Source organism: Trifolium pratense, linkage group LG7 (genome assembly GCF_020283565.1).
Source record: "Trifolium pratense cultivar HEN17-A07 linkage group LG7, ARS_RC_1.1, whole genome shotgun sequence".
Lineage (NCBI taxonomy): Eukaryota > Viridiplantae > Streptophyta > Magnoliopsida > Fabales > Fabaceae > Trifolium > Trifolium pratense.
This window is the reverse complement of record NC_060065.1, coordinates 54,146,192-54,169,680: the sequence shown is the minus strand read 5'-3', so window position 1 is coordinate 54,169,680 and position 23,489 is coordinate 54,146,192. Positions and strand designations below refer to the sequence as shown.

General features: G+C 32.5%; 4 protein-coding genes across 4 annotated transcripts; 2 read left to right on the top strand and 2 right to left on the bottom strand.

Moving 5' to 3' along the window:
* Positions 1-2,132: 2,132 nt before the first annotated feature.
* LOC123896647 (F-box/kelch-repeat protein At3g23880-like) lies at positions 2,133-3,360 on the bottom strand. The gene has a single exon (XM_045947013.1). It carries the CDS (start codon positions 3,327-3,329, stop codon positions 2,133-2,135), a length of 1,197 nt encoding a protein of 398 aa, XP_045802969.1. The 5' UTR covers positions 3,330-3,360.
* A 498-nt stretch (positions 3,361-3,858) lies between these two features.
* On the top strand, positions 3,859-6,619 carry LOC123896645. The gene is made up of 2 exons (XM_045947012.1): positions 3,859-4,378; positions 6,438-6,619. Exons 1-2 carry the CDS (start codon positions 3,859-3,861, stop codon positions 6,617-6,619), a joined length of 702 nt encoding a protein of 233 aa, XP_045802968.1.
* A 1,695-nt stretch (positions 6,620-8,314) lies between these two features.
* On the bottom strand, positions 8,315-15,239 carry LOC123897641 (probable E3 ubiquitin-protein ligase ARI7). Its single transcript, XM_045948356.1, has 15 exons — positions 14,869-15,239; positions 14,346-14,470; positions 14,093-14,198; positions 13,881-13,971; positions 13,514-13,686; positions 13,033-13,137; positions 12,851-12,939; positions 11,561-11,668; positions 11,212-11,302; positions 11,001-11,090; positions 10,841-10,888; positions 10,331-10,402; positions 9,698-9,797; positions 9,473-9,602; positions 8,315-9,023 (listed from the first exon to the last, which is right to left on the bottom strand). Exons 1-15 carry the CDS (start codon positions 15,040-15,042, stop codon positions 8,759-8,761), a joined length of 1,767 nt encoding a protein of 588 aa, XP_045804312.1. The 5' UTR covers positions 15,043-15,239; the 3' UTR covers positions 8,315-8,758.
* Positions 15,240-21,021: 5,782 nt separating this feature from the next.
* LOC123899741 lies at positions 21,022-23,489 on the top strand. The gene is made up of 3 exons (XM_045950952.1): positions 21,022-21,211; positions 21,358-21,423; positions 22,777-23,489. Exon 3 carries the CDS (start codon positions 22,825-22,827, stop codon positions 23,230-23,232), a length of 408 nt encoding a protein of 135 aa, XP_045806908.1. The 5' UTR covers positions 21,022-21,211; positions 21,358-21,423; positions 22,777-22,824; the 3' UTR covers positions 23,233-23,489.

Sequence of the window (23,489 nt, the reverse complement as noted above, 5' to 3'; positions counted from 1 at the left end):
TAGAAAACCCTTATAATTAAATTGAGTTGGTAGTCGGTTATTTACCTGCATAGTTTGCAATTGACATTGATTTTGGCATTTAACCAAAGGGGAATGAAAACGCAAGGAGCATGGTAACGATGGGGATAACAACAATTTTTTTTTTTTAGAACAACAAATCAATTTTTTTTAGAACAATAAATCAATTTATTTTTTTTACTAAATAAATCAATTTTTTATGCAACCTAAAAATAAGGAATCTCCTAAATAGATACACACTCCAAATAATATAGGAAATTTTTATTAACCTTTGATTAAAAAAAATAGACGGTTAAAATTTGGTGTCAAATTAAAGTTTGACATCTGGTGTCAACAGATCCTAACTCGTATATATATATATAGTAGATTTGAATTTCTAAAGGATCGATCTTATCCAGCAGTTGCTTGGTTATATATATATATAATATAAGATACAAAAAAAAAATATAGAAAGATATAAGATAAATATAATAAAAATATTATATGCTTAAAAATATGAATAAAATATATTATAGATATGTTCAACAAAAAAAGGTTATAAGATACAAAAAAAATAAATATTGAAAGGATATAAGATAAATATAATAAAAAGATTATATACTTCAAAATACGAATAAAATATATTATAGATATGTTCAACAAAAAAAGGTTATAAGATAAAAACAAAAAAAAAAATATGAATATATACATAAAAATAGGAACATCTACTACTAAGCAGGAATGAATTGTCTCTGGTGGAGATTTCACACGACAAAAATGTCACATGAGAGAATCCCCTTCCACTACTAAGCTACTAATTATATCCCTTCAAAAAAAAAACTACTAACTATATATATTAAAACTATATATATTAAAATTTAAAATTAATTATAAGATTTTAATATTAATTTTTTATGAAATATATGATTTTAACATCTACTAGTAATTACTTTCAAAAAACAACATCTACTAGTAATTGCGTCAAAAAAAAATCTAATAGTAATAATCCACCAAATATCATAACATCAAATAAATTTTAAGGAAACAAATATTTAGGAATGGTCAATTAATAACATTAGAGCTGGTCATACTAATGGGGACAAAGATTAGTCCATATGCGTAAATTATCATTGATCGATATGTTTTATATGAATGTTCAATTCATATCAAGGTTTTCAAAGTATTTCGATTCTAGAAGATAATTTTTCGGTTAACATATTTGCATCCGGTTTACATAAAAATGGCGGGGGTGAATCGAATTTAAAGTTTAGTGTGATATTCCTTGGCCCCCCATTTGTCATGTCCAGTCTTTTATTTTTTAGCAGATCAAATGCACCCTTAATAGTTTATGGACTAAATTGGTAAGAGATCGAGTGATATTTAGGGATTAAACTGACTACTTAATCTTTACTGGAGCGACAAATATTTTATAGGTCATGTTAAACTGTCCCTCCGGGACAATAGTTAAGAAAGAAAAATATGAAATTAATAGCAAAAGTTTTAAATATAATTTTTTTAAAAAAAATTTAAAAGACATTAAATACACTACTTTCAAGATTATATTATTGTTTTTATTTCTTTAATTAACTATTTCCCAAATCACTGTTTAACATTTTTCATATTTTATATCCTAATGCAATTGTTATCATATTCAACGATACTGAGATTTGATGGCAACGTATTTTTCAAATTTCAACCCAATGTAATCAAAGCAAGAAATTTTACTAAAATCTATTTTCTACTACCCTTGATAATGTCTATGATAATTACAACAAAGTTACATTACTAAAAACAAATAAAATATTTATAAAGATCAAAACATATTTAACCTTTTCAAAAATATAAAAATTGCATGTTTAAATATGAAAGTGATTAGAGAAAGAAAAGACCAACTAGGAAGTAAATCAAAGAATATCCAAACATATAAATCGTCAGTTGGTTCTGTGGTGATTAACACTAAACTTGGTGATCCAAACATACCAACCATCAATATCATTGATAAATAACAAGAGATAAACTTAAAATAAATATATATATATATATGTGTTGCTTGAATATAGCACGTACATAATAAATATATGAAGCAAAAGATAAATGCAAAAGTAAAATTTGGAAGATTCCTCAAATGTTGTAGTTTACCATCGCGGAGATACCAAACTTTCAAGTTGAATATGGAGATAAAGTAGATTGTTTTTGTAGAAAGGGAAATAAGGTATCTGTTCACAACTTAAAGAGGGATAAACCAACTCACTAGTATTTAAGTTATATAGAACAAATTTGGAAGACCGTATGTTCCTTAGAAGAACAACACCATTTTCCGAAATGAACAAGGGCTCAACACTATTAGAAGGTAGAGAACTCGACATAAACTTTTCATAGGGGATGATCTTCAATTTAGTCCACGACTCAACAACTGATCCAACCTGTTTCATCAACCACACAACCCAATCCGATTTTTCAAAGACAATAGTACAAAGACTATTACCAAAAACACACAGCTTACTAATTATGTGCATTTTGCCACCAAGCCCACCATCTTTTGGAGGCAGCAAAATTTCCCTATGAGTCTCCTTGTTCAAATCAAAGGAAAGAATCGAACTTTGATAAATACCAATATCACCACCACCATTTTTATCAACGATCCAATTCAGAGTGCCACTCACATATTCCCCTAAGGAAGTGCCCAAATTAAAAGGCAAATTCTGAATAGTTTTGCTAGAATCTTCACCAAAGGTATAAATTTTGGTTAAAGATTCCCCTGTGTCGAAATCACTCAAAACAACAAGGAACTTGTACTTGTCATTAATTTGATCATATCCGAAGCCAATATGCCTCACCTTCCAATTAAACAACGGAAAAACTTGTGGAGATTTTTTGGATTTGACCCCGGTAGAAGGGTTCAACAATTTGAGACGACGTTGAGAGCGATCAAGTAGACACAACAACCCATTGCATGAACCTACTTTAACATACTTGTTGTTCATATTTAAGAAGCTGGAGATAACAAGTTCAGCACTTGTTGATGGGTTTTCAAATAATTGTTTCAGATTGTAAGTTAAGATCACGTAGGGTTCCATGTTAGTATAAAAGATCAATTGTTTGTTGGCGGTGCTTGTATCTTCCGCGGCGGTGGAGAATCGAAGATGAATGTTTGCGAATTTGGGATCGTTGATTAGGGTTTTCCATGATTTACACACAGACTTAAATCGAAGGAGAGACCTTACCGGAAGCCTCACGAGGATATCGTCGATGATCTCATCTGGCAATATAGTATTGGTGGTGGTGGGTTGGAGCATCCGCATCCGTTGATTGCAACAATATTGTGCAGCCATAGATGAGCGAGTGTTACTGTTTAGGGGTGAATGAAAGTTGTTTTGTGAATGGATCCATCATATACCCATATATATATATATATATATATATATATATATATATATATATATATATATATATATATATATATATATATATATATATATGGGTCAAACTTTAATTTGATATTAAATCTTAATCTTTTATTTTTTTTTTAATATAAAAGTTTTCTATATTATTTGGAGTGTGTATCTATTTAGGAGATTTCTTATTTTTAGATTGCATAAAAATTTGATTTATTTAGTAAAAAAAAAAAATTTGATTTATTGTTCTAAAAATATTTGATTTGATATTCTAAAAAAAAAATTGTTGTTATCCTCATCGTTACTATGCTCTCATGTTTAAAAAAAAAATATTATTTTTTTGGTAGAACAATAAATCAAATTTTTATGCAACCTAAAAATAAGGAATATTCTAAATAGATACACACTCCAAATAATATAGAAAACTTATGTGTATATCTATTTAGAATCGGCTACAGTGGCTGAGATGTTTTCGCGTGGGTGGGAGGTTGGAGGGGAGGCGTGGCAGTGGCGACGTCAGTTGAGGGCGTGGGAGGAGGAGTTGTTGGGGGAGTGTCAGGCTTTTCTACTTACCATCTCTCTGCAGGATCATGTTTCAGACAGGTGGCTTTGGCGAACTGACCTGGATGATGGTTACACGGTTCGTGATGCTTATCAGCTCTTGACGAGTCAGGATGACGTTACTCTGGATGCTGCGTCAGGTCTTATATGGCACCGTCAGGTTCCTTTGAAGGTTTCCATTTGTGCTTGGCGACTCTTGCGGGATAGGTTACCTACCAAAGCAAACCTGGTCACTCGAGGGATTTTATCTACGGAGGCGCATTTTTGTGTTTTTGGTTGCGGGGAGGTTGAGTCGGCTCAGCACTTGTTCCTCTATTGCAGCTCTCTTGGTCCTCTTTGGTCACTGGTCAGTTCATGGATTGGTTCTTCTTCGGTGACTGCTCAGACTCTTCCAGAACACTTTGTTCAGTTTACGGATTCAGCAGGTGGTTCTAGAGGTCGACGTTCTTTCATGCAGCTCGTATGGCTTGTTTGTGTTTGGGTTGTGTGGACCGAAAGAAATCATCGATTGTTTACAGGCTCAGCAAATTCAGTGCATCATACGGTGGATAAGATCAAGACGTTTTCATTTAGGTGGTTGAAAGCGACGAGTATCACTTTAGCTTTGAACTGCCATAGTTGGTGGTCTAATCCTTTGCTTTGCTTGGGCCTTGTATAGTTTCTTTTGGTTCTTGTATTTGTGACTCTTTTTGTAACTTTGTTTTAGTCTTCTTGGCACGTCTTGTGCTAAAAGACTATTATATCTTTATATATATATATATCTCATTTTGGCTTGTTCAAAAAAAAAAATATAGAAAAACTATTATTAATCTTTGATTAAAAAATATAAACGATTTATTTCTTCAACTTTAATGTGAAATTCCTGACCGCTAGTGTAGTGGACAAAAATAAAATCTATTAATCTAATAAAATAAGGCTTATACTAGTGGGTATTTAGATACATGAATATAAGATTTACAAAGGGATGTGGAATTCGAAGAGTGTGGGTCATAATTCCCACAGCACATGCACTGTTCTAGTATTTCTCAAGTGCCAAGTTGTGCAACATATGCATGCATGCACCTACACACTACACTAATAATGGCTACTTGCATTGCATGCATCACCTCAACATGTTTGAATTTGTTTTTTTGCCTTTTATGCAAGTTGAGGTCAAGTAGCTGCACGTAGTCAACTAGAGTCAACAATACATCATCCACTTTATCTATCATTTTTATCAATTAATATTAAGTGGGGCTCATACTACCTCCATCTTTAAATATATTTAATTTTAAAAAAAATTATTTATTCCTTACCCAAAAATAGTTAGATGAGTTGATGCTGATCTCTTTTAGTTTAACCAAGATACTATGTTTGATCCTTGGTTTGAGCATACAACAGCGTTAAAACTTTTAGAAAAAAAATTTCATCCATTTAAATCACACAAGATTCAAATTATTAATCTTTGCAGTTGTACCTAAAGAATGTCCAATTTACATAAGAAAAATATAAAAGAATCTCTTTAATCATAATTTTTTTATTATTCTTGTAATTTAGTATAGTAAAAAAAGGTTGCTTCTTCACATCTCTCTTTCCTTTATTCCCTACATATAGTTGAAGACTTGTAGTAGTACCTCACAATCACATCATTAATTTCTTTCTAACTCTTTTGCTTGCTTCTAACTTCCAAGACATATCCATGACTCAAACAAATTTCACAGAACAAATATATCTATGTCTTGCAATTTCAGTTCTTGTAATTTTGTATGTTTTTCTTTTAGTCCTAGATTCTCCATGGACCAACCATGGAATTTCTTGGTTGCAACAAGATTGTAGCTTTTCATTTTTTACAGAGACCATGTTAGTCAATAACCCACAAGAAAGAGGGATTCATCAATCCATGAAGGAAAATGAAGAAACTTTAAAGTTGGGTCACTTACATCATGTATCTTATTTATGAGATTATTTATATGAATATATATATTGTATTGTTTTGTTTGATCTAATTGATTTTTTAATTAGTATTTTATGGTTCATGTTTACACAAATCATGGTTTGTTCTCATCACTTTCTCTCCAAAATTAATCATGTAAATCACCCCTATTCAACTGTTATGTTAAGAGAATTTTAACTCAATTTTTCAACTTGGATTTTCAATCTCCATTTTAAGTAATATTTATCACTTAACAAAAAAGACTACAAAAGACTACTTCAATGTTGAGAAGTACTTGTCTGATTCAATTTTTGGGCAGAAGTAAAAATTACCACACATTCTAGTCTCATATTAAAAATTAAAATGTTTAACTTTTTGAATTAACAAATGAAATTCTTTGAATCGGTCTAAAAACTGACACACCGCTATATAATCTATGAGTTGCATCTACTACATTCTTCGAATAGGTCTCAAAAATGACGTTTGTGAAGCCTCGACGTTCCACTTCTTTCATAGCTAGCTTCTAACAAAGCAATGGACTCTCCCTCTATGATGGATCATTTTCCTTGTAGCCATGAAGTTCCAGCAAGCACAAACTGACCCCTATGATCGCGAATACACCAACTTGCGCTTGTTAAACCAATACTCTCATGGAACCCGGCATCAACATTACATTTGTACCACCCTTCTGTCGGTTTCTGCCACTTATCTGTCTGCTGCTAAAGCTGTTAATGCGTTCCTGTCCAGATGCTGACAGCTTTCGCGCCTAAACTCTGCCTCGTTTCCTTCATGTTATTCCAGACACTATTATTTATGTTGTTACACAGCACCCATAACAACACTGCAGCAAACTGTCCTGCAATGTTTCTGTCCTCGTATCGACAAATGTTCGTGAGTATATCCTTCACTGTGCTGAGCTGCTGACAGCGCTGGATTATTATATCTCCAAGGCCAGCTGATTGTTGCGCTAGGATACTGTCATTACAGTTAAAAAATACATGTCAATCATCCTCACTACTCACTACAATGCTCACAAAGTGGACAAATCAAAGGACATGTTACACACCTTTCCTTTAGTCGAATTCGGGTTGCAAGGCACCCTCCGCAAATCCGCCACAACAAATGTTTTGCTTTGGAGGAGCATGCACTTTCCAAATCCATTTCCAATCTTCTTGTGTTGGCCTAGTTGCAACACTGCCTGTCAAATTTTGCATCAATTTTTATATCCACTTTTTACACTATAATGACCATGCACATCATCATTCCATACCATTCTCAGCCCCATCTAGCAAAGGGATGTCAAGAATACATTTAGCAATATCAATAGAGAGCAGTCATTCTAGTTTATCTTTATTCCACATTTTCACATTTGGAAGCAAAAGATCATTAACACGGATATTATGCGCACCTTGCATTTGTGGTGATTTCATCCATAAGCCATCCTCTACTCTCAACCAAGGTTCACTCGTGACTTTTATGATGGTAAGTTCCTATCCTCCACCTACATCCATTCATTAGAACTTGACGCAATTTAATGGTGATTAAATCTCTATTAAAAAAATTTAAGCACACAATGTAAGTTCATAACCACTTGTTTAAGGAAAATCTAGGCCAACATTAACATGATGTAACTAATAAGCAATAACTCTTTGATTGTGTAAATGCTGACCTTGATTTAGATTTATGTGGAATTAAGGACTTGGCTCCCACTTGAGCTAATTTCCCATCCAACTCAATTTTTTTTGTTGATATATTTCTCCCATCAAATTTTGGTTGTTAATGATCATGAACAATGATTTTTCCTTGGCATGCTACTTTTAATCGCATCTAAACAAGGGCAGTAGCCAAGAATTCACATGGGATACTTAAATCCCTTTTGTTCCCATACAAACTCATTCCAAAATTTTGTTGATTAGACACACCCCCTCATCCCCAGCACCCTCCTATTAGTCCACAAACAACCTTCACTGTGGTCAAGTATCATCAAAAACATGTTTGGTTATTTGTCTGTTATAGGGCCAGTTTGCTTGAGATTTAAAAAAAAAAAAATCATTTTCAAGAAAATCATTTTTGTAGAGATTTTGAAAAAAATCTAAAGCTATTTGTCATTTGTTTACAATCATTAAAATCTATTTTTTTAAGATGGTGAGGGATGATGAATGATAAAAAAAATGAATTTTGAAAATAGATTCTCATTTTGATGAAAAATATGATTTTTTTACTATAATAATTTTTGAAAAAAAATTGAAACAAACACAAGATAAAAAAATAGATTTTTTTTTGAAAAATCTGAAACAAACAAGCTCATAATATGCTTATGCACCTTCCAAAAGATCACCACCTAAGGATGACCAAGTTCAATTAAGCTTAAAGTTCATAAGCTTAGTTTTAGAATCACAAATCAGCATCCTAGCCATATTCTCATGCCAAAGCTTTGAAATCACACTCAAATGGTAATGGAATTTCATGTTATATAGTTCATTATTCGTCATAGTTTCTTAAATAGCAGCTAACCCCGAGCTTATACACAATTTATTCGAGGTTAACTTAGAGAAACTGCAGATAAATTTACTAGAAGAAATCAAGACACAAACAAGCATATTTGTGTTCATCTACAGCATTTTCTATATAAGATGTTCGGTTACAGAAGCCTGTAGCAAAAAACCAACATGTAAATTTAAAGATAAAATAAAATAATATATACATCAAATTAGGATTGTACTCGATAGGAGTGCAAGGAGGATAACATTTCTTGCGTGACTTGCCCCCTTCATCCCGTTTATAAGAAATAGCCTTACAAAGAAACCAACACATAATTATGATTACCGACCCCATTTCAGCTTTTGGTGTGTTGCTGGCCCCTTTAAGCAGAAAACATGTTTCTAATTGATTTTCATCGACGCTGTCGATTGCACATATGGCATGTGGTGGCCGATCTGGCATTTGCATAGGTACATTGCTCACAAGCCCAAAGATCATCAGTTATTCTGCTGGACAAAGCTTTAGGTGTCCCCTTTCCTTTTCCGCCTTTTCCCTTACCGCTCCATGCAGCAGTTTTTGAACTTGTTGCTTTGCTGGAAGTAGCTCCATTGCTATCCACGTCACATAAACCATTCTCCAATGCCCTAACCAAATTCTCAAAGTAGTTTCTAGTCACACTGCAAAAACAAATGAATTAGAAAATCAAACCATATAATTCGGGCACGATCATTAGTGATGTCATTGATATACTATTCAGTATAAAACTGCACACTGAAACCAAATTAACACACCAGCAGAACCAATATATCGGAAATACTACAAAACATGCAAAGAAAAGGCAAAAAAAAACAGCACACCAAGCATATCAATTTCATTGAAGTGTATCAGATAAGTTTAATGTATAAAATGCATCTATTTTCGTTTTACATTACCAGATTCCAACTTGAGACAGGATAGCAGATTTACCATATCTAATTCAAAACATGATGTACAAAGTATGTCTCTTTTCAGGAAACTCGAGGAAAATGTATCAAATTTGAAGTCAAACTCCAATCACAACCAAAAACCATAAATAAACAAAGAAAGGCTAATTCAGAACAAAACAGTAATAAGTAATAACACCTACGCAGTCAATCCAGTTAGTTTTGTACGAAAATCATTGAAGTCTTTAGATGGGCCCTCATCACTACTGAGGAATGCTTGGAGTTCCTTTTCGGCACATTGATGAAGTCTCTCCAAACCTGATTCTGCCTCACCTGAAGATATTAAAAAAAAAATAGTAATTTAGTCGCAAGGGAATCACAGTAAATGCAAGACATTTTTAATAAAATTGAAATCGACAAAAACAAACCTTGTAAGTACTCAAAGAACTGCTTTTTAGCATGTTCATTATCGGGTAAATAGTATCCATATGCATATGTCCACTTCAATACCCGCCTGCACTCAACTATCTGCAGACATCAAACAGAGTTTAGGGAGACATAAGAAATCTATTGTACAACAGTCAAATACATTCTCGCATCACATCACCCAGCTTCAGAAAATAGTTCAACAAACAACTTCATTTAAGTCATGAGTCCAGAAGTTAATTTTATTGTTAATCACAAATCATAAAATCTGGAGACCCGGAAAATTGGGAGAAATAGATTAATGTGGGTTTTCTTTCACACACTAAGGCAGAACAATGCATTTTGCCTATCTGTACTATTAAAAATCAATGTTTTTTTACTCCACCCGACAGTGCAAATTGCAAACCACATGTTCCAGTAAAAAAACCATAGGACCTTTAATCGCAGAACACCGCAATTCACGTTTTATATACTGTTTTACATTATTCTGGCAATTTATATTGCGATTCCAGCCACCATGCTATAAACTCTTTAATTTTTACATTTGCATTGCAAAGCATTAGATATCAATCCTGAATAACACAATGTTTTACAGCTATGACCAAAGGTAAAACTAATATAATATAATCATCTACCTGTAACCAGGCATCAGTTATGAACTTAAGCTGCGTCTCAGGTTGGCACTGTATGTCACTAAGCTTCCCAAGCTGCCAAAGAGAAAAAAATGACAACATACGAACAAAGGTTAAGCTCTACCGTATTCTTTGATCTGAAAGAATAATCAAAGGATTATGAAAGAAACAAAAAAGTTAAAATGAAAAAGCAGATTTGCCGCTGTAACCAATGATGGAAAGGCCAAGACTTCATCTGGACATTTTAGTTATATAACCAAAAATGTTTCCAAGATTCAATTTAAATAATTGTACAACAAATCATTTAAAATAAGGAATTTAAATTTGCAATTTCATAATTCCTGAAAGTTGTCAAACATACTCTAAAACAATAAAAGTTGAGTAGCACCGAAAATGTTCTATCAGTTGCCAAAGTCACATAGTGACACATACAAGACATAACATAGAACTTTGGTACGTGGTACCGGGGGGGGGGGGGGGGGGGGGCACAGAAAAAATGCATGTGTAGCTTACATGAACAGTTTGCATCTGTTGTAGATCAGCAAGAGCTTTTTGCCTTGACTGCAAGAGAAAGAAAATAAATTATATAGCCTTACACCATAAGAATTCTAGTAAAATATGAGATCAAATACAGAAGATACTAAACAGGAAAAAATTAAGGGGTGGTACATACAGATTGGTTGCTAGCCCATCGCTCGTAATAATGTGTGTACCTCTCCAATGAATTCTTTGCCATTTCTCTTCTTTTTTCAGTTTCATCATACTACATAGAACAAGAATTCTTTCACAATCTGATACTGTTACCAAAATATGTCTGGGGAATGTAGGCTAATAGTATACTGAGAACTGAATAGAGAAGAGATTAGTATATCTATGTCTCTTACCACCCCCTCTTGTTTAGCTGCTTCATAACGATTGCAAGCATAGAAACCCCCGGTCCTTTCACCATGTTCTGTCCATGCCCCAAGGCATAGCCTGTGTATATAAAAGAAGATTAAATGCAGTTAACGGCCATATAAGCTCAAATTATTTGAAAATAAGCCAATCCATAAGCCATGTTATGGTACCAAAATATAAAAAAAAAAAAAACTTTAGTAATCCCCCAGGAGGAAGAGACCCATAATTTTCATGATACCAACAATATACAACAATTATATTGGTAACGGAGAAAGAGGACGCATGAAAAGAATAAAAATAATCATGTTAAAAAATTACAAGTATAAGAAAGCATACCAGCAAAATTCAAATTTACAAGGTGGAGTACATGTCATATGCATGCACCCTTGGTTTTTTTCGATCGGTCTCTTGCACTTGGGACATGGCTTTGAGTTAGCAAGTATCCTGAAAGTCCATTAATTTAAGAGTTAGCTCAGGGTCTCAACTCAAGTCTTGAGTATCCAAAAAAGAGTCAATGTAGTAGTAACAACACAAGACACAGTATCACTGTCTAGAGCAGCATAATACCCTGAAGGATTTCGCTGAGCATTAAGGAGAGCAGAATTATAATATTCCACGCATTAAAAACCGATCAAGTAAAATTGTAAAAAAAAAATTAAGTTAAAATATAGACTACACTGTTCTGTGTATATTATATTTACTTCTATTTTTTCATTCTTTCAAATGAAATGGGGGAACCACTCAGCTTCGGCTATCATTTGAACTTTTCAAGTATAAACTGTGAAAATCTAATAAACTTTCAATCCTAAAGATTCTTTGTTTGAAGTGTTTAATTTAATCATTAGCTCCTTTCACTTTTGAAAAGAAAGCAAAACACTCACAGAACATTCTCCAAGGAATGATTAGAGTCAAAAATAACAAATTTAACATGGGTTTCTCATGTTGTCAATTATCCAAACTATGTTTAGGGCCATGCAATATGCTGCTTTCTTAAGCAAAATTTAATAACAACAAACCAATGTTTTTCCTATTAGGTAAGATCAGGGTGATGAGCTACATGGATAAATAGTTGCCAAAAGACGCCATCATGAATACTAATTACAACTAATGATAGGCCAGTCAGTTCCAAATCCTTCCCAATGGTTTGGCCTAGAGTCTTTCTCTTGCCTAATGATTTTGCCTAGAGTCTTTCTTGGTCTCTCTACAACTCTATTTGACCATCCTTTGTATGATTCACCCTCCTGTATGGATATACTCCACACATACCCAGAATACTTAAAATGAATTTCTAACATCTTATTCACAATTGGTGCTACTCTAACTTTCTCTTCAATGTTTTCAGTCTTAGTCACATCATGTCTATTATAACTGCTCACTGAAGTCAAACACCCCCTACAACAAAACTGCAATTCTTGATATCCCCCGTACCAAAGGGAGACCTCCAAACCACCAACTCCATCAGCTTCAACGGAGAAGATGGCAAATACATGAATGCATACCAGAAGGCAAAAACAGAGCTAGAGCCACTTAAAACTAGTTATAGAAACACAAGATACACACAAGAATTGACATGTCCCGTACAAGCATAAAAGTAAATATTAAGAGATGCAAAAAGAAAATCAGTACCAGTTCATGTTTTCGGATTCTGCACTGTTTTTTAGAATCCACTTTGACACGGTGTCACAATCCACTGGACGGTGAGCCTCTTCAGTGCACTTTAGATAAAAAAAAATACATCAGTTGAGCTGAACAAAAATATTTTAAATCACAACGCCAAGACAATTTGAACCAATCCAAATGCAACTTACATTCCAACAAAAGCTATATGAACAGAGGCAAGATACATCATAATTTTCAGTTCCAGCATCAAAATTAACAGCATGCTCACAACCAGGAGCAGGACACCACTTGGTCTAAACAAAACAAAGGGAGCAAATCAAAAAAGATAGTAATAGGTGAGCTGTGAGAGACAATGAGATGGAAAAAGAGGTCAAATATACAAATTAACTTATGAAGTTATAAGTTATAGCCATGAAAAGTAACAGTGAGTAAAATAAAAAGGGTTGGACAACATCAGGTGTGGTAATAATGAACCACACATAACACAATTTTGGAATTCACGAGTGTAGCTAGGTGATTATTTGGGGCTAATGTCTACCCACCAACATGTAAAAAAGAATTGTTGCGGATGCATTAATTGGGGGAAAAAAGAGCAAACAAGATGATACACAGATTGCACACTACTACTATCATTAATATCAATATCTAAGTTGAATCTCTACAACATACCTTCTTATTGTCTTCAATGTAAGATCTAAGAAGGTAACGATCATACTTCTCTTTATCTTCATCAGATGCTAAAAGATTAATCATATCTTGATCAACAGCAGCACCACAAGCAGGATCAGGACATCTCAGCATCAAGCATCCCGGACCATCGTTAATTGAAGTCGTAATATATCCTGGCATATAGAAAAAGGATAGACAGAGGAGCATGACTCAACAGACAATAAAAAGAAACCATATCATCAGTAGAAATCATATCATCCGTAAAAGAATATTAAATTATACAATGTATTAGGAGTTTAGGACCATATCATCCGTAAAAATCATACACCTGATGCAAAATAAGTGAAATATATAACACAATTAATACCTCCCCAGCATGAAAAACAGAATGGATGACCGCAAGAAGCCGTTAGAATCTTAGAAAGAGGATAATCTTCAAAACAGATGCCGCAAGTAAGCTGGCCACAAAAAGGGGGAAATTGTTAATCAGTGAAATAAAAATGGCACCCGGGAAGCAGAAGACAAGAAAATCCAATTACATTATTGACCTGTTTTAAAACCCAAACAACTATTTCTTACCTCTTCGGCATCAAGATTCACGTAAACTGGCTTCTCCAACAATCCAACTGTTCTTCGAACTTCACCTTCGTCAGCAAACCATTCATCATTAACCTTACTGACGCTCCTGCATCACAAACCCATATCTCCATTAGTAAATAAACATACAGTAAAGAACTTAAAAAAACCTTACATAACACACAAGGCAGCATCAAAATATATATACACACACAAGATAAAATGGCAAGTAACCCAAAAAATATAATGCATATACCAATGATAATGACGAAGTAGGATGCTTGCAGCAACCTGCGGTAAGGAAAGAACTGCTGCTAATCTACTGATATCATCTTCCTGCCGTTGTCGAATATCTGATTCTTTCAATATGGTAAAACTTTGCTAAAATCCAAACAACAAACAACGGTCCAAAAATAAGTAACAGTCACAAATTCATAATAGATCAAAATTCATTAGGTCTTCTCATTTTCAATTAATAAATTAATTAAAAAAACCCATCTTTGCCATCAATACCAATCACACCCCTCTCAATACAAATCAACAAATTCACACTATGATCGTTAGGTATTATATATTCCAAAGAATAAAAAAATCATCTTTTCCATATCATGATCAGTAAAGTATATTTTTTTTTTCCTACCAACACAACACTCACACACTAATACAGTTTATAAGTTCATTATAAAAAATAAAAACACAAACTTGATAAGCAACATTATGAGCTGAACAATAAATTGAATAGAAAATGAATATAGCAAAAAAAAGGGTAAAAGAAAAACCTCTGTTCGACGAGACTCAGCAGGGTCAGAATCATCACCACCATCATCATAGTAATCATTATCAGAATCATCGCTGTAGTAATCCATAGGAACATCTTCGGTTTCACCACTGTAGAAATCGTCATCGAGAGACTCAATATCGTTGGCATCATGCATATCATCTTCGGAATCCATGGAAGAACCCTAGAGGATGAGAGGATCGAATTGATTGAAAAAGCGGTGGAGAAAATCTAGGGCACGGAATTAGGATTGGGAATCGGAAGAAGAAAGAAAGAAAGAAAAAAGTGTTTTTTTTTTCTTTCTCCTAAACTAATGAGAGGCTTGAAAAAGGGAACCATAAAGAAATTGATCAAATCAAATTAAATACTGTCAAAGAAAAAAAAAATTGAATCAAATTCTCTATTAAAAAAAAATTGAATCAAATAAAATCGATAATAAATATTTCCTACATAATTTTAATTACGAATATCTTTAATTATTTATTAGCAAATATTATAAAAATTTGATATTTTGAACATATTCATCGAAACAAATCAAACAATATCTTATAGGATAATATTTACATTTATAGGATAACAATATCTTATGGGTCTTGCTAACATGTGCCCTAAGGACACATGTTAAGAATCCAAAAGTAGAAACATTCTCTTAAATTTTGTATAATTAATTTGTGATCAAGTTTAAAAAGTAAAGTAAATGCATTAATTATGATAAAATATTTTCTTTTTTAAATCACAAACATGTGCCCTTAGGGCACATTTTAACTTTTCCCTATATATTTTTAGAAAAATACGACCAAAACAAAACATATAAATAGTACATTTAGTTAAAATAAGTCTTATAAAATTGGACGAGAAAGTATATAAAAATAATAAATGATATTAATATACTATTTTCTTGGCAAGCACTCCATATGTTGTAGCAAAAGTACCATGAAGATAAGAAAGAGGGTCAGACCAAGATCGTCATTCCGAATATTGAAGAATGAAACTATACTTAGTCATTGCTGTAAAAATTTCAATAATTTTTATTTTACTTATAAGTAATAGAGTATTATTCATGGAATGTTGATCTATAGTTTCATGATATATGCTTGGCCTATTAGTCTTTTGAAAGATGTGGACAGGTGGATTAGAAATTTCATTTGGAGTGGTAATGTCGATCAGCGTAAATTAGTTACTGTTGCTTGGGATAAAGTTTGCACTCCCACCAGTGAAGGAGGGCTTGGTCTTCGTTCTTTAAGACATATTAACGAAGCTGCAAATCTTAAATTGTGCTGGGAGCTATTTACCTCTTCTAATCATTGGGCGTCCCTTCTTAGAGCTAGGGTGATGCGTAGTTATGGTATTATTGATTATCATATTTCTTCTTCAATTTGGTCAGGTATCAAGCGTCATATATCTAATGTTACTAATAATACTTGTTGGCAACTCGGTAAGGGTGATCAGATTAATTTCTGGACTGATTCTTGGGTGGGTGACCCTTTGGTGGACCTTTTGAATATTCCTCGACATTCCCATGCTCTTTTACAGGCTAAGGCGACTCACTTTATTGTTAATGACCATTGGCTTATTCCTCACTCTATTACTTCGATCTATCCTAATTTGGTGCCGTTATTAAATTCTGTCACTATTCCCATTACTAAAGCTAACGATGAGTTAAGATGGATTCATTCTGATAGTGGGGTCCTTTCTTTTAAAGATGCTTACTTGTTTCACAGGCCTATATGGCAACATATTCCTTGGGCTAAAATTATTTGGTGTGAGGATATTCCTCCTTCTAAATCTTGTTTGATGTGGAGAATTATGCATAATAGATTACCTACGGATGATCTTCTCTGTCATAGAGGTTGTTATATTGTCTCAAAATGCGATCTTTGTGGGAAGGAGGCTGAAACCATACATCATATTTTTTGTGATTGTTCTTTTTCTAAGGCTATTTGGCATTGGTTTGCCTCTGTTATTTCCTTGCGAATTGACACGAGTACTGTTAGTTCTATTTTTGATATTTGTAACAAAAATTGGAACTCTCAATGTAAAATTGTTGTTATTGCTGCAGTTATTAATATTTTTACTATTATATGGTGGTGCAGGAACCAATACAGGTTTGAGGGGAAATCTATCCATTGGAGATCTGCAATCAACACAATTATCTCCAATGTTTCTTTATCTGGCAATTTATCTAAAAAATCTTCTTTCGTTTCTATGCAGGAATTCGTCATTTTGAAAGCTTTTAATGTCAATGTCCATCATCCCAATGCACCTGTCATCAAAGAAGTATGGTGGCATCCTCCGCTTTATAATTGGGTTAAATGCAACACAGATGGTTCAGCGCTGGGTAACCCCGGTATTGCTTCTTGTGGGGGTCTTTTTAGAGACTATACTGCTACTTTTCTTGGAGGTTTTTCTATTAATATTGGAAATTCTTACGCCCTCCATGCTGAGCTTATAGGTGTTATGAATGCTATTGAGGTCGCTCATTCAAAAGGGTGGAATTATCTTTGGCTCGAATCCGATTCACAATTGGTTAATTTAGCTTTTAAGTCCTCCCTCATTGTCCCTTGGAAGCTCCGTAATAGATGGTTCAATTGCTTGGAGTTGACTAAAACCATGCATTTTAGAGTGACACACATTTATCGTGAAGGGAACTGTTGTGCAGATAAAATGGCTGCTTTAGGCATCAATGTTGATGGTTTTTATTGGTGGGATAATGTTCCGCCTATTGTTCAAGGAGATTATATTAGCAATTTAATGGGTCTTCCGTCTTTTAGATTTCATTAAATCCATTGCACTCTTTTTCCCTTATCCTTGGTTTTATCCCTTGGGGTTTTCCAGGAAAGGTTTTTAATGAGGCAGTGGCAGGTTCCTTGTATTTTTGTTTCCTTGGGTTTTGGTCTAGTCCCCCCAAGTTTGTTTCTTTTTTCTTTCTTTTTAATAAATTTTTTAGGGTGCTGCAAATGATAAAATACTTATAAATTAATTTATTTGACTAATTTTCATTGGTAGTTGGGTAAACTGCTTGCAATTTTTTAAGGGTAATTTTTTATAAAAAAAAATAAATAAATTAACATTTAGATTTATGGGTTTAAGACATGTCAATTTTGTTTTCATGATGAAGAACTTGAGTGCCAATAAAGATAACTCTTCGAATTGGGTACTTTGTTCAAAATATAAAGCTAAATTATACCTTTTGCTCCCAAATTTTTATAAATTACGATTTGTTCTCTTAATTTTTATATAGTATTATTGATATCGTAATTTTAGTCCATTTTACAAAAAAATGGCACTCATTAATTATAACCAAATCAACATACATGTCACGTGTCGTCAGCTTATAATGTGAGTCATTATATATATATATATATACATACACACACATTGTCGCTCGATTGAATATAGTTGCAATGCATGCTTCATGTTAACCTACCTTATGAGTAATAATTAAAAAATATGAAACTTAAAGCATCTTCAATGGTGATACCATTTTGGGTATCATACATTACTAACAAGTAGTCCCTACAATGCCATGTAATATTTATGCAACTCATACATATTTTACTCCGATGATAATAATATCACTTTTTGAGTATCATGCATTAATGACAAACAGTAATGTTTTGACATATATATAGAAGCTATTGAATAATATTTATATACCAAAATAAAAATAATAACATTAAATTGATGATACGGTACCTTATTTAAGGTGTCAGTATCATCAATTTTGATACCCTCCGTGTCACGTCATGGAACTCCAATGATAAAAAAAGTTAAGGTATCATTAGTCTATGAAACTCTCTTAGATATCCTTATTGGAGATGCTCTTAAATCGTGGGAAAAACTAAGAGCATCTCCAATAAGAGTATTTTAAAGAGTTTCATAGGTTAATGATTCCTACTTTATTTAAAGTACAATATCATCAATTTTCAGTTAAAAAAAATAAATATAAAAGGGATCACTTGTTAATAATATATGACACATAAAGTAGTATTTCAGTCAAAGATGCTCTAAAAAAACATTATTTTGGTATTTGAGTTAATGTAGTTATTTGCTTACTTATGGTAAGTTTTAAGAGTAACTCTAAATTGGAGGGAACTAACAAATATTATTTTGTCATTTGATTAAGGCTCTGTTTGGTAATTAATCTATAAGCTAGCTTATAGCTGATAGTTGAAAAGTTAGTTGATTGAAATTAAAGTGTTTAGTAAAATTAGTTTTTTAAATGATTGATAAATATAAAAAAACATTTATATGTAGTGGGTAGTTTTTTTTAGTGGGTAGTTTTTTATTTTATAAAAAATAATAAAATTAAATTAAAGGTTAAAAATGAAAAAAATCATAAAAGCTATAAGCTATAAGCTCAAACGCTACTTGAAATAACATATCAAAAAAAGTTATAAGCTCGTGAGAAAAGCTTTTTACCAAACACTTTTATTTTTTTCAAACAAGCTTATGAGTTAGTCCAATAAGCTAGAAACAGACCCTTATAATTATAATTATTTGTACTGCATAATATTTTTTATAAAAAAAAAAAAAAGCAAATAAAAATGAAATATATTAAGGTATCATCTCTGCAATCTCTCTCTCTCTCTCTCTAAGTAAGATCCCATCATCATAACCCAGTCCCCACCTACACACACCAACTTACAAACACACAAAAACAAAACCCAAACACTTAACCGTTCAGCGTACAAGTAGCCGTTCACAGTTTCCACCAACAATAGCATAATGAGCATATTTGGATTGAGTTACTTTCAATAAATAAGATTTTATATTGTGTAAAAAAAATTATATTAATTTATAAGTGTTTACTAACATTTAAAAAATAAATAAAAATTTACTAACGAAAATAGTTTTTTTTGTCAAGTAGTCTAGTGACTAGAAAATCTACCTTAAAATACATAAGTGAAGTGACCGGGGTTCGAACTTCATCTCATACACATATAGGCTCTGTTTGGTAACACAAATAAGTTAGCTTATAGCTTATTATATGAGCTTATAAGCTTGTTTCAAAAAATTAGAGGTGTTTGGTAACAAGCTTTTTGTACTAGCTTATAGCTTTTTTTCAGATGCTATTTCAAGTAGCATTTGAGCTTATAGCTTATAGCTTTTTACACTTTATTCCATTTTTACCCTTTAATTTAATAACTACACACTCTAAAAAATAAACTACCCACTATCAATTATGTAATTTTATATTTAATAACCACTTTAAAAGCTAATTTTACCAAACACTTTAATTTCAATAAGCTAGCTTTTCAGCTATCAGCTATAAGCTAGCTTTTCAGCTATCAGCTAGCTTATCAGCTATCAGCTAGCTTATAGCTTATTTTTACCAAACAGACCCGTACAATGTCCTAGCCAACTGAGTTAAGGTCACGGAAAACAAAAATGGTATTTTATAAACTATATTTTTATAAACTATTTTGATAACCTTATAATAATATGTATAAAATCTTATTTATTTACATGAATTGTATTGTATAAACTCAAAAATAAATTATTTCAAACGGCCCAAATATCAATTTACTTTCAAAATTACCAAACTACCTCTCCAAATTAAATTTTCTTCACACTTTTACACATACATATTTTTAATTTAACCAAAGTTCTGAATTCTATTGCTCACTTGAAGATGCAACAACATTTGTTTGGTTTGAATTCTAGAGGAGCCTCCAGAATTGATTATAGACGTGTAGAATTGATTCTGGCTTGTTTGGTTTCTCAAAAGTAGGATTGATTCTGCTTTCATAATTGATTCTACTTGATGTTAGAAATCGTAGCTTCTGATTCTAGAATTGGTTTTTACACTCAAATTATCGTTCAACTCACTTTTATATGAATATATCCAAACATAAATCAATTCTGTCAAACTCAATTTTATCAAACTCAATTCTGTCGAAATCAATTCTGTCCATCGCAGAACCAAACACATAACTAAACTTTTGAATAAAGTTTGTTAATTTCACAACACTCGAAAGATTAATCTTCACGTACACGGATAAGAGATATGTTTACAAATAAAAAATAAAAATATATTCTCTCCTATCTTTTTTTTATAAGAAACAATTTAAAAAACTTATTCAAGGAAGCATATTTAAAGTAATTATTTTATTTAATACTCTTATAAAAAGACAAGAGGGATTATTACTACATAGAGTCACAGTGTGAAGAGCCAATAGACAAATATCTATTCACGCTTTCTTTCTCTCATTGTATCCCTACTTCGCCTCTGTTTCATTTTCGCCTATTGTTTCTTACAAACAACACACACACTTTCACAAAAAAAAAAAAAAAAAACAACCTTAATCTCTTTATCTCAATCTTAATGTTTCATCATCTAGGTATTGTGTTACCTTTTTATCTTTTCTTCAGATCATAGTATCTTGTTTTTTTTTATTTTATGAAATTTATGTTTGTGAGTTATTTTTTTCCTTTCACTATTTAAATCTTGATAAATAACAAACTCTATTGATGTTGCTTATTATAGAGTTCTTTTGAGTGCTTTAGCAGATTCCATTTTCTGATATATCACAACAAGTTATCTTCTTTTCTGGTTAGTATTTATTTCTCTATTTTTCTTCTTATTATTTTAGTTTATTTTCTAGATTTTTTTATTATAATATATGGGTTTCTTCTATTGTTTGATTTTGTTTTCAATGTTTTGGATTTATAGGGTTTTTAATGTTTAAGGTTTTTGATTATTATCATTTCTTTTTTATTTCGTTATATGGTTTCATCATGGATCTTTCATTGAAGCTTCTTTTGTTCAGATTTCTCATTTTCTTTGCTTTTTTCATAGAATTGCTAATAACTATAACTATGTGCTTTTATTCCCATAAGTTTTGGATATTTGTTTACCCTTTTTAAAGTTTAAGCTAAAGTTTAATTCTTTTTTATATCCGGATGCTTGCTTTATTCAATGAACCTAAAAAAATTGTTTTTTTTGTTTATATTCAGAACCGGAGTATATTCAGATACATGTTTAATTCTTAGTCCGTGTCCCGGTGTCGGACACCGACACGACACTTATGACTACACTAAATTATGTCACTTTCTCACGTTATTATCGGTGTTCGTGTTCCGGGCTTCATAGTTGAGCATGTTATGTTTTGGTTCTCTCAATGAAAAACCAAAACTTGAATGTATTTTTTTTAGAGAGTTTATTGGTTTATTCTAGGTGGATAGTAATTTTTCTCAATTAGGTTTCTTATGTCTATAAACAAGTACAATCATAGTTATGGGGTTACTTCAGATCATGTTTTCATTTTGTAATGTTGAAATATCAGTTTGTTGAAATGCCTTTATAGTAGAATGCTACAGTGGCATTATAACCGCTATTTGCACTTATTAGCGTATCACATAGCGGTAGTGGTTTGTTCAAATTCTGCTACGCTATATCTGCTACTACCTCCGGTCTTTTTTTATAAGAAACAATTGATTTTTAGGTTCTTTGAATAATTGATGTATCTTGTCTAACTTATAGACTAGATACATCATTTATTGAATGAATCTAAAAGGTCGTTGTTTCTTATACAAAGGACCGGAGGGAGTATTTGACAACACTGACAAGTTTATGTTTGTGCTAGATTTTTTAATCAATACGGCTGGATCAAACATTTGTTTGTGGCAGCGTTGTCTAATAGAGAATTTGAACCAATCACTACTGTTCTGAGATACGTTATTTAGTACATAGTGTTGTCAAATAGCCGCAATTGCGCGGCGTTGTAGCCTGTAGCTTAACAGAATCTGATTTCTGCACAAATTGCCATTTTGCACGATTAACAACACTACTTGATAGGATTCTTGGCTTTACTTATATGTATGCTAATTTAGAATATTTGTTTGCATGGTTTATTATGCATCATTTTTCTAATTTTGGATGGTTTATTATGTGACTTTCTTGCAGAGATCCTTGTTTGCATGAACGTGGATTTTCCGACGATTTTAAGATATCATGGGTAGAGGTAAAGGAAAGGGTAAAAAGCTAACTGTTACTAACCAAGACGATGCTGTAAGCGGTGAAGATGAAAAGGTTCCAGTACAGAAGAAAAGAGGGAGGCCACAGAAACAGATAAAGGATCACTTTGACGAAGAAGTCGAGAAAATAGAAGATGACAGTGAGAATGTTAAGAATGGAGTATCTCATAAAGAGATGAAAAGTCCTACAGCAACAGAACTTGCAAGGAAAAGGAAAAAAAACTCGCAGGCAAAAGAGCAATTAGATTCAGTCGAGGAAGAAAACGGCGTTGGAAGCAAATCAAGCACGGAGGAATTGACAAAATCCAATGGATTTAGGCACAATGGAAGCAGACGCAAAAGCACACCTCGTAGAGCTGCTGAAGCTGTTGTGCAGTGCAATTAAGAAGAACAATGAAGGTTGTGCAACAATTTCTTCCTTTTTCGTATTACCGGCTAAAATATGATTATAGGAAGTGAGGCCTAGAAATTTTTTATGTCTCTATTTTATTTACCTGTTTTTGCTTCTTTGTGCTAATTTTTATTTTCCTTTTTTATTTGGTGGGACTGGTTTGAGGGTGGTGATTCCCTAACATTAAATCTCATTTTTTAATGTCAATCATGAATTTTGGAACTTAGTTGTAGTTTTATAATATTCCCTAA

Coding starts and splice junctions, on each gene's coding strand:
- LOC123896647 (XM_045947013.1), bottom strand. CDS start 3,329: ATGGCTGCACAATATTGTTGCAATCAACGGATGCGGATGCTCCAACCC.
- LOC123896645 (XM_045947012.1), top strand. CDS start 3,859: ATGTTTTCGCGTGGGTGGGAGGTTGGAGGGGAGGCGTGGCAGTGGCGA. Junction 4,379..6,437: donor TCAGTTTACGGATTCAGCAG/GTGGTTCTAGAG, acceptor TTTTCCTTGTAG/CCATGAAGTTCCAGCAAGCA.
- LOC123897641 (XM_045948356.1), bottom strand. CDS start 15,042: ATGGATTCCGAAGATGATATGCATGATGCCAACGATATTGAGTCTCTC. Junction 13,972..14,092: donor TGAATCTTGATGCCGAAGAG/GTAAGAAATAGT, acceptor TTTTGTGGCCAG/CTTACTTGCGGCATCTGTTT. Junction 10,889..11,000: donor GATGGGCTAGCAACCAATCT/GTATGTACCACC, acceptor TTTCTCTTGCAG/TCAAGGCAAAAAGCTCTTGC.
- LOC123899741 (XM_045950952.1), top strand. CDS start 22,825: ATGGGTAGAGGTAAAGGAAAGGGTAAAAAGCTAACTGTTACTAACCAA.